The 9,959-nt window shown below is 44.8% G+C and overlaps 1 protein-coding gene across 2 annotated transcripts; it reads left to right on the forward strand.

Annotated features, from left to right (window-relative positions):
- The first annotated feature begins 1,814 nt into the window (after nt 1–1,814).
- Nucleotides 1,815–8,033, forward strand: LOC123119339 (auxin response factor 25). 2 transcript variants are annotated; one of them, XM_044539118.1, is made up of 14 exons: nt 1,817–2,673; nt 3,070–3,182; nt 3,484–3,582; nt 3,667–3,723; nt 3,831–3,986; nt 4,101–4,185; nt 4,554–4,644; nt 4,739–4,903; nt 4,982–5,104; nt 5,171–5,246; nt 5,397–5,556; nt 5,662–6,764; nt 7,141–7,331; nt 7,429–8,033. In XM_044539118.1, exons 1-14 carry the CDS (start codon nt 2,619–2,621, stop codon nt 7,631–7,633), a joined length of 2,679 nt encoding a protein of 892 aa, XP_044395053.1. In that variant the 5' UTR covers nt 1,817–2,618; the 3' UTR covers nt 7,634–8,033. The 2 variants fall into 2 exon arrangements, with proteins under 2 accessions (XP_044395052.1, XP_044395053.1); XM_044539117.1 differs by having other exon boundaries at nt 1,815–2,673; nt 5,397–6,764.
- Nucleotides 8,034–9,959: the final 1,926 nt, after the last annotated feature.

Genomic DNA, 9,959 nt, shown 5'->3' on the forward strand with positions numbered 1-9,959 from the left:
TGTGTAGATAAGAAAAACTATCTGCGGTGTTGGACTGTGATAGTCAAGCGAACAACATGTATTTTGAGGTCACCCGCACATCAACAACGCCTGTTAATGCATCTTGACTCACTTGTCATTTCCACATTCAAGGTGGAAAAGAAGTTTGAGAAAAACGACCATCGACTAGTTATCGACAACACACTAAAACCTCATTTATACGGATGCTCCTACCTTTTCTCATAGACGACTAGACAAACTTTATTGTGCTAACTCTTTTTTTGTTTTACGCACATCATCTCTGGTCGTTTACTGTATTGCGTCAATATCATAAATATTTAACATTTTAGTGGCTTTCTGCCGGTTTTACCTTGCTCCACTTTTGAACCCAATAATGCAAACGTGAACATCATGTTGGGGTGACTCACACATCAGTGTGAATGCCTAATGCATCTTGACTCACCCATTGACTCGGCTTTTGAGGTGGAAAAGAAATTTGAAGTAAAAATAACACCCATCCACTATCAATGCCATGCTGGAACCTAAATTTATTTTGACAATCCCACCTTTTCTCGTAGAAGACTAGCAAGACTTGACCGCACTAGCATTTTTCTTGTGTTTTATGCACATCATGTTAGGCAGAGGCGGAGGACAAAAAAAATTAAGGTGTGGCAAACTGTCAGCTAAAAAATCTGATGCAAAAACATAAAAGTCAATTCACGCTGCACAGAAGCTCTCAACGGCGTCTAGAAGACGCATGCAATGGCAGTGCCCTATCCTCCTACTGAAAAACTTCCTTTACTGTACCAATAACAACTTATGAATATCATAAATTTTCAATATTTTAGTATTTTTATTTGCCGATTTTTACCTTGCTGCACTTTTGAACCCGATAGTGCAAAGGTGAACAACATGTTGGGGTGACTCACACATCAGTGTGAATGCTTAATGCATCTTGACTCACCTGTTGACTCGACCTTCAAGGTGGAAAAGAATTTTGAAGTAAAAATAACAACCATCCACTATCAGTGAGACACTGGAACCTAAATTTATTTTGACAATCCTACCTTTTCTCGTAGAAGACTAGCAAGACTTGACCGTGCTAGCATTTTTCTTGTGTTTTATGCACACCGTGTTAGGTGTGTTTATTGTACTCCACCGGGGATTCTTACTTTGCAACATTTTTTACCCCCGATAAGATAGGATGACTTTTTTTTTACGCGCAAGATAAGGCCATCTTAATATGTTTTTTTGACTATGTGGCAAGTGTCAGACTAGGGTAGCTAAGCTAGCAACATGTGGCAGTGACTCGTAAGCAATAGACAAAGTTAGTTCAATGCATCTTGACTCATCACTTCCGTGCTCAAGGTGAAACGGAAAGTTGAAATCACGCGACATCTTGTCTTATGTAGACACCCCCGAGCCAAAACATTGATTACGCCGATGTTTGGTAGTTTGGTTCTACGTAAAAAGTATCTCTACTCATTTATTTGTGTATCATAAAGTATGCTGGATCTGAAAAGCTCGACTCATACAAGTAATTACGAAGTACAAAGCTTAAGTTTGAATGTTTCTGTTGCATACAATTAATGCTCTTGCAAAGGGGCAAACCATCAAAGAAATGCCAAGTACAAAGCCTAAGCCTAAATATTCTTTTACATAGACAAACCCAATCAACATTTTTGTGTGTGATGAGAAGAAAAACCAGCAAAAATCCCCAGAGCAACCAAAAACGTAATTCAAGCTATTGCGAGGGGGCAAAGCAGAAAAAGAAATTCATCCGATCGTTTTTTTACACCCGCTACGAGAAGAGAGAACCTCTTCCCTCCTCCGCTGCACACTCACTAAACCCGAAACGAAAAAAAAGAAAAGAAATTCCCACCACTTCTCGGCCTCCGCTCCCTCGATCCAGCCATGGCCGCCTAGCCCGCCCTCCCCGCCCCGCTAGGGTTCCGCCCGCACCGACGCGCCCTCCGCCTCCGCGGCCGCCCTCCCCGCCTCCGCCGCGCCCCCAGCTCCCGCCCCGTGGCCGCGGCGCCCGATTCGGCCGCCGTGGTGTCTGGTCTGGTCTGGTCTGCCGCCGTGGCCTGGTCCTGAGCGCGCGCGAGCAATGGCGATTCGAGGGGGCGAGTGGTCGCGGTTCTCGGTCAGCGGCGAGCTGTGCCTCCGCGAGCCGCGCTACTTCTGCTTCTGGAGTTGAATGAGCTCGGGCCGGCTGCCTTCCTCGGTTTCTCCGTGCTCGGTGGGATCGGGTCTGGAGCGGTGAGCTGTGCTGCTGGGTTGGCGCCTCTCTCCTGTTCACCGGGGAGGATTCGGATCGGTGAGCGGGCTTGGAGGTTCGTTGGAGTGGCTGGGATTTGGGGCGCGCTGAGGTGAGTCGGCAATGGCGAGGGTTTGCCTGGGTGGCTCGGGCTTCGGTTAGGGCCCGCTTCAAGCTGAGGCGGCTGCTGCTTCGTGGCGGAGGGGCAATAGCAGGTTGGACGAAGCAGCGGCGGAGGATGGAGGAGCTGTTCTGGGCGCAGAGGGAGAAGTCGGGCGTTGCTGCCGGGAGCCCGGCGTGGCTCTGAGCAGCCAGCTGCTTCGTGTCCCCGCCGCATCACGGCGGAGTTCGGTGTTCTCGGCGTCGGTCGCATCCCTGGATGGAGAGAAAGCTCTCCATGTCCGAGATGCCGCAGTCCCTCCCGGAAAACGATGGTACATCTCGTCCCACGGTCCCCTCATTAATTCAGCTGTTCAATTCTCAACTTGTACCTCTGTCTGCATCTCTAGTGGATTACGGATTGTGGAATGTGCTGATTGTGCGTGCACTTGAACCACCGAAGATGCTAAACAAATATGCAAATTCAGCTTGCTTGTGTTTGCGCATGATTGATCGCATACATGTAGCTCCATTGCTGGCCTGCACAAACAAATGCTTTGCATTGGTTGCTTTTATTTATTCATCCTTCTCATGTTATGGCATTATTGTCACTCACTGTGCCTCCTCCCCGTCGTGACTTCTTGTCTGTGTCCCAAGTACGAATAGTAGCTTCACATGAGCTTTGCTTTCTGGTGGTTTCTGTTCGCTCATGTGTGCTTGGCACTTTTCAGGGGAACAAAGGTGTCTGAACTCGGAGCTATGGCATGCATGCGCTGGGCCCCTTGTGTCTCTGCCCGCGGTTGGGAGCCGGGTCATCTATTTTCCACAGGGCCATAGTGAGCAGGTCCGTAGGTTTTATCAGTTTGTACCACCAATACATATATTATTATGGTTTTCAAAAAGATAAAGATAAAGATAAAGTATAGTTTGTGCCTGTGCCATGAGTGCTCAGGAGGTTCTTATTCTTTGCATAATGCAGCATGTAAGCATCATACGGTTTGCGATTCTACTGAGACATAGCTTTAGTGAAATATCAAAGGTGTCATTATATGAAGAATCAGTTTTGTTGCATGGATGTTGCCCAATTACAGTTTTCTAAAGTCATTTTTAGTGCAGTTCTCTAAAGTGATTTTACTTTTGTGTAGGTTGCCGCATCAACTAATAAGGAGGTTGATTCTCAAATCCCTAATTATCCAAATCTTCCCCCTCAGCTGATCTGCCAGCTTCATAATGTCACCATGCATGTAAGTTTACACTTCGCACATAGAAGGGACCATCATGTAGTTTTTTAAGAGGTGCCCTGAGATCATTTCTTGATGCCAACGCAGGCCGATGCAGAGACTGATGAAGTTTATGCCCAAATGACACTGCAACCGTTGAGCCCGGTATTAATCACATTTCCCTGTTCTTGTAGCCTGGATTCTGATAATAGGTTATATAGGTTAAAATATATTGAAATCATTATGTATTCATCACGAGGTTCCAATGACAGGAAGAGCAAAAGGAACCTTTTCTTCCAATCGAGTTGGGTGCTGCTAGCAAGCAGCCGACTAATTACTTCTGCAAGACTTTGACTGCAAGTGATACAAGTACACATGGCGGATTTTCTGTTCCTCGCCGGTCTGCTGAGAAAGTCTTCCCTCCATTGGTAACGTCCAGTGAAATTTAGTTTGTTTTTCTCAATGCATTTATAAGAACTGGTCATATTTTGTGCATTTTACATTGTGTTAATTAGATAAATGACACGTTCAATTTTCTACAGGATTTTTCTCTGCAGCCTCCATGCCAGGAGCTCATTGCAAAAGATCTGCATGATAATGAATGGAAATTTCGCCACATATTCCGTGGTATGTACTCAAGTTGTCTCAGATTATGTGCAGCATGTACATAGATGATAATGATTATTATTGATCAACTAAAAGCTAGTAGTTTATAAGAATCCTAGAAAGACTAACAAAAAGTATATTTTGCAACTTTTAGATTAGAAGGTTCTAGCACCTTCTTGTTAGTCCCTAGAATTGTTCATTTCCTTCTGCCAGCTGGACTTAGTGGGGTTTTGCTTGGCTGGGGAATTTCTCTGGAAAACGTTGTTATGATAACTCTTTCATCTATTATAGTTCCCATGTTGCAGAGTTCTTGATGTATTTAATTTTGTTCTAGGATATATTGGACTCTTAGTTGGCCTGTGCTCTTAGCCCTTGCACTTGTTATGCAGGTCAGCCAAAAAGGCATCTCCTGACTACAGGTTGGAGTGTCTTTGTAAGTGCAAAGCGACTAGTAGCAGGGGATTCTGTTATTTTCATCTGGTACCGACTACTTTATTACCTAACCAATTTTACGCTGTTACCCTAGTTGTTCGTGTTACACCTTGATCACACATAACACTTTTCCATGTTCCAGGAATGATAATAACCAACTTCTCTTGGGGATTCGTCATGCAAATCGTCCTCAGACAATTATGCCGTCTTCTGTGCTGTCAAGCGACAGCATGCATATAGGCCTTCTTGCAGCAGCAGCTCATGCTGCGGCCACAAACAGTCGTTTCACTATTTTCTATAACCCCCGGTATATTCATCACAATCCCAATTCAACTAATAGATAACTCCATTTCTTTACCTAATTAACATGTTTGCCTTTTATCAGGGCTAGCCCTTCTGAGTTCATCATTCCACTGGCTAAGTATGTCAAATCTGTTTACCACACACGTGTGTCTGTTGGAATGCGGTTTAGAATGCTTTTTGAGACAGAGGAGTCAAGTGTCAGACGGTAAGTCAAAAATTGAACTGAGTAACAGCATGAAAACTGTGAACTGACAGTTTGTTCTTCTTTCAGATACATGGGTACAATCACAACCATAAGTGATCTTGACTCTGTGCGTTGGCCAAATTCACATTGGCGTTCTGTGAAGGTAACTATGTCATGATTCCAGAGTACCTGCTGTTATCTTGTTTTGTTATTCACCTCAACCTATTAGCTCTGTTGCCACATGCTTCACAGTTTCCTTTGTGAGAACATGTTCAACCTTAAATGGTAATGGCTGAAATTTTATTTGTTCTAGGTTGGTTGGGACGAGTCCACCGCTGGTGAGAAACAACCAAGAGTGTCACTCTGGGAGATTGAGCCATTGACAACCTTTCCAATGTATCCAACTGCTTTTCCTTTAAGACTGAAGCGTCCATGGGCTTCAGGGCTGCCTTCTATGCATGACATGTTCAATGGTAGGCTGATCAATGTGACAAGAATAGCAGTATACGTGGTTCTGCTTTTATACAATTCAACCAAGTGTTCTTTTAATCAAGTTTTGTTCTGTATCATATGCGCAGGTGTCAAGAATGATGATTTTTCTCGTTATTCTTCTCTCATGTGGCTCGGAGATGGGGATAGAGGGGCTCAGTCGTTGAACTTCCAGGGAGTTGGAGCGTCACCTTGGCTTCAGCCAAAAATGGATTCTCCATTGCTGGGTCTTAAGCCAGACACATACCAGCAAATGGCTGCAGCAGCACTGGAGGAAATTAGAACTGGGGATCCTTCGAAACAGTCCTCGGCTCTCTTGCAATTCCAACAGACTCAGAATCCGAACGGTGGGTTGAATTCTGTGTATGCCAATCATGTTCTGCAGCAGATGCAGTATCAGGCTCAGCAGTCGTCTCTGCAAACTGTTCAGCACGGCCATAGTCAGTACAGTGGTAATCCTGGGTTTCTTCAAAGCCAGTTTCAGCAGCTGCATTTGCATAATCCTCCGGCACCATCGCAGCAAGGGCATCAGGTTATACAACAATCTCACCAGGAGATGCAACAGCAGCTTTCATCTGGTTGTCATCGTATTTCCGATGTAGACTCTAGCATGCCTGGTTCCGAGTCTGCTTCGCAGTCACAATCTTCATTCTACCAGCAGAACCTCTTAGAAGGAAACAATGATCCATCGTTGCATCTGCACAATGGTTTTCGTAACTTCTCTAGCCAAGATTCCTCAAACCTTGTTAGTTTGCCTCGAACTGACCAATTAATGGCGCCGGAGGGATGGCCTTCAAAGAGGTTGGCTGTGGAACCCCTTGGTCATATTGAATCTCGGTCTGTGCAACCCAAACATGAGAACGTAAATCACCAGAGTAATATGTCCCACTTTGCTGGCACCTTGGCCCCACAGTCAGCGAGAGACTCATCCAGCGTCCAGGCTTATGGTGCAAATGTTGACAACCAGTTTCTGTCATCATCATTTGCATTCCAGGACGGAATGGCAGGTGCAAGGGGTGGCAGCAGCAGCGGAACTGTTTCTATGGCCATACCTTTGTTGAGGTATAGTGGCGAAGATTTGCCACCCGCAGACACCTTAGCAACTTCCAGTTGTATAGGCGAATCGGGAACCTTCAACTCTCTTGATAATATGTGTGGTGTAAACCCATCACAAGATGGAACCTTTGTGAAGGTATGCATTTTCTACTTATGTATTATGTTCTTTAAATTCTTCAATGCACATTCTTCAAAGTGGATCTGATGAAGTAAGAGGTAATGTGGATCGGTAATGTGGATCTGATGACTTTAAGAGGTAAAGAGTTCATATTAGGTTGGCTTAGAGGCAAAGAGTTCATATTAGGTTGGCTTAGAGGCAAAGAGTTCATATCAATTACTGTACTTCTTAAAGTTTTGTGTGAAGTCTTACAATATCTTGAGCACAATTGTTGGGTCGCTAATGACACCATTTTGATGAGTGCCAACACACAGTTACCAGCTAATCCATCTTATTATGCATAGTTCTTCTGCATGAACTGAAGGCTGAATACTTTTGATATTGGTTTCATTAGGTTTACAAATCAGGGTCCCCTGGAAGATCGCTCGACATCACCAAATTCAGCAGCTACTACGAGTTACGTGGTGAGCTGGAGCATCTATTTGGCCTCGAAGGCCAACTGGAGGACCCCGTAAGATCAGGCTGGCAGCTTGTATTCGTCGACCGAGAAAATGATATTCTTCTCGTCGGCGACGACCCATGGCAGTAAGTGACCTAGAAAAACCATCTCCGATTGCATGCACATACAATAAATCCGATCTCCTCTTCGTGCGTAACATGTTCGAATGCCGTTCTTTCCCAGGGAGTTTGTGAATAGCGTAGGGTGCATCAAGATACTCTCGCAGCAGGAGGTGCAGCAGATGGTCCGCGGCGGCGGCGAGGGCCTTCTGTCTTCTGCACCTGGAGCGAGGATGGCGCAGGGCAATGTCTGCGACGGTTATTCTGGGGGCCACGACCTGCAGAATCTCACCGGCAACATGGCCTCCGTACCGCCACTGGACTACTGAAACGGAGATCGGAGTCCAGAACTAAACCAGCACTCCAGGATCGCATCATCATCACGGTATTGCGACGTGTTCGGTTCACCAACCTAGCTAGCCCTCTCCTCGCCATGAACTTTAGTCAATAATATAGTTAGACGATCTACCAACATCATTCCGATCATGGATATGTTGTGTGATCGCTGCTTCGGCTCTATGATAGCCTAGTCTCGGAATGGCAGACAAGAACCGCTCTTATGAATGTGAGGCAGTATGGTACCGTGGAAGTGACCACCTTATTATGTAGCAATATGAATGACCTAAAACCGAGTATTCCGACTGGGGACCTAAAACTGATTATCCCGGCTGGAGCCTAGACTTTTCGCTGTGAATTAAGTGTGGTTGATCCGCCGTGTTGGGAGTCAAAGATTATGTTCTGTTTGTGAGCTTTGACCTGTAAAGTGGTTGTTTGATATGCTGGACAGGATCATGATTCCATGCGTGCCAAAGTGGGGATACAGACTTTTTTAGAGGCCATTCGCTTCCCTCTCTGTTTGGCACGTCAAAAGTTTTGTTCACGAAGAAATAACCGTCGAACATAGTGTTAAAAAGTTTGTGGATAGTTGGTAATCTGAGGTGTTTCTCTTATGTTGAAACGGCTCCCTTAAAATAGGCTTTCATCTCGTTTTATAGATAGGACCCTGATAAGTCCTGAACTTTTGAATTTTGCCTATGAGAAACGAACGTTTTTTATGGCAACTTTAGTTTACGCCATGGGCAAAATCACAACCTTCAGAATTTATAATTTCCGTACTAAGTAAGCAACCACCATGTTCGTACATAAAAGACGGGAAGTGCATGTCCAAGAAAAATAAAATAAAAGGTTAGCTGGGCACCAACATAAACACACCCAAAAGCAAAAGTATTAGATATGCCTTAGATACAAAACTTCCGAGAGCCAAAAGATCTGCAGGGTAGAGGGAGATCATCAATCATGCCACCTAGCCGAGGCAAGAAAGCTACAAATTTAAACAAATTTGCGCGTAGTCCCTAGGGTCTAAGTCATCGTCGCCAATACTAACCACGTGGGCAAGTTCTTGGAGGCTCGAGCCAAGCATACCGGTAGAAGGAGGCGCATTGTCTCATTGCCTGCATAGCGAGTGCCATCGCTGCAAAAAAACTACAAATTTGAACACAAATACAAAAACATGTCACAGAAAGACCCGCTCGATAGCCATCTGGGTCCAAGTCATCGTCGCAAACACTAACCACCTGGGCGAGTTCCTGGAGGCTCGAGCCGACCATACCAGTAGGAGGAGGTAGTCCATAGGGTCCAAGTCATTGTTGCAAACACCAACCACCTCGGCGGGCGCCTCCTTCTACCGTTATAGTATCAAACACTGTTTTGATATATATCATTTTCAGTGGAGACCAGTGAAGGTTGGACATCCGCCTAGAGCAAATAGCTACACTTCTCCACAACCAAACCATGGACTTTGCATTGAATTGTCAGTTTGGCATAAAGAAGTATCACTGATTGTCTTAGTGGTACTAAGCTGCCGAAGGCTAACCCCACGGTTGGAGCATATTAGTCACACTCGTGGCCTATTCATGAGCCTATCTCATAGAACTAGATCGGGATCGCGCCAAGCCGGTCCCAATGTTTTGGTAAAGCAGGTAATGCTAAGTCAAAATTAATTCAGGTTTAGCATATGCATTCATACAAAATAACGATACAGTGAAGAAGAAACATTTAATTGTGATAGGAGCGAGACATAGTGGTGCTCAATATCGCCATGAGACTATAAGGCAAAATCAATTCCAGTGCGTTCATGAGACCACTCGACAGGAAGTTCGAAACCAAAAGACCCTAAGACCACCCGACAGAAACTTCAAAACCAAAAGACTATCGGCATGAGATTATAAGGCAGAATCAATTTCAGTGCGTCCATAAGACCACTCGACAGGAAGTTCGAAACCAAAAGACCACCCAATAGGAAGTTCAAAACTAAAAGCGCAGCCACTCGACAAGAAGTGCGGCTTGCCGCACCCAACCTGACCCTATCATATCCAACCCGTCGAAACAATAATACAGGTGGGTAAAACACTATTAATAACAACTACAACAACCACAATGAGTCTTCCATTGCATGTATATACTTACACCACAATGAGCTTTACATTGCAATATATACAGTTACACATTGGCTAATAACACGTTTTAAGCTGGACAGGTAGGACGAAACTCAATACAACTTATCAACCACTATCATTATCACTTATCATCTCAAAAGTGGTATGCTGAGCAATAAAAAATGGGAAACTCCTGTTACAAAAAGACAGTGGCCCTGTT

The sequence above is a fragment of the Triticum aestivum genome, chromosome 5D (genome assembly GCF_018294505.1).
Source record: "Triticum aestivum cultivar Chinese Spring chromosome 5D, IWGSC CS RefSeq v2.1, whole genome shotgun sequence".
NCBI classification, from domain to species: Eukaryota; Viridiplantae; Streptophyta; class Magnoliopsida; order Poales; family Poaceae; genus Triticum; species Triticum aestivum.

What these genes read in the sequence shown, in the direction of transcription:
- LOC123119339 (XM_044539117.1), top strand. Translation starts at nt 2,619, where the DNA reads ATGGAGAGAAAGCTCTCCATGTCCGAGATGCCGCAGTCCCTCCCGGAA. An exon ending in AGAAAGTCTTCCCTCCATTG is followed by an intron (nt 3,987 to 4,100) that starts GTAACGTCCAGT and finishes AATTTTCTACAG; the next exon opens with GATTTTTCTCTGCAGCCTCC. An exon ending in GAGGAGTCAAGTGTCAGACG is followed by an intron (nt 5,105 to 5,170) that starts GTAAGTCAAAAA and finishes TTCTTCTTTCAG; the next exon opens with ATACATGGGTACAATCACAA.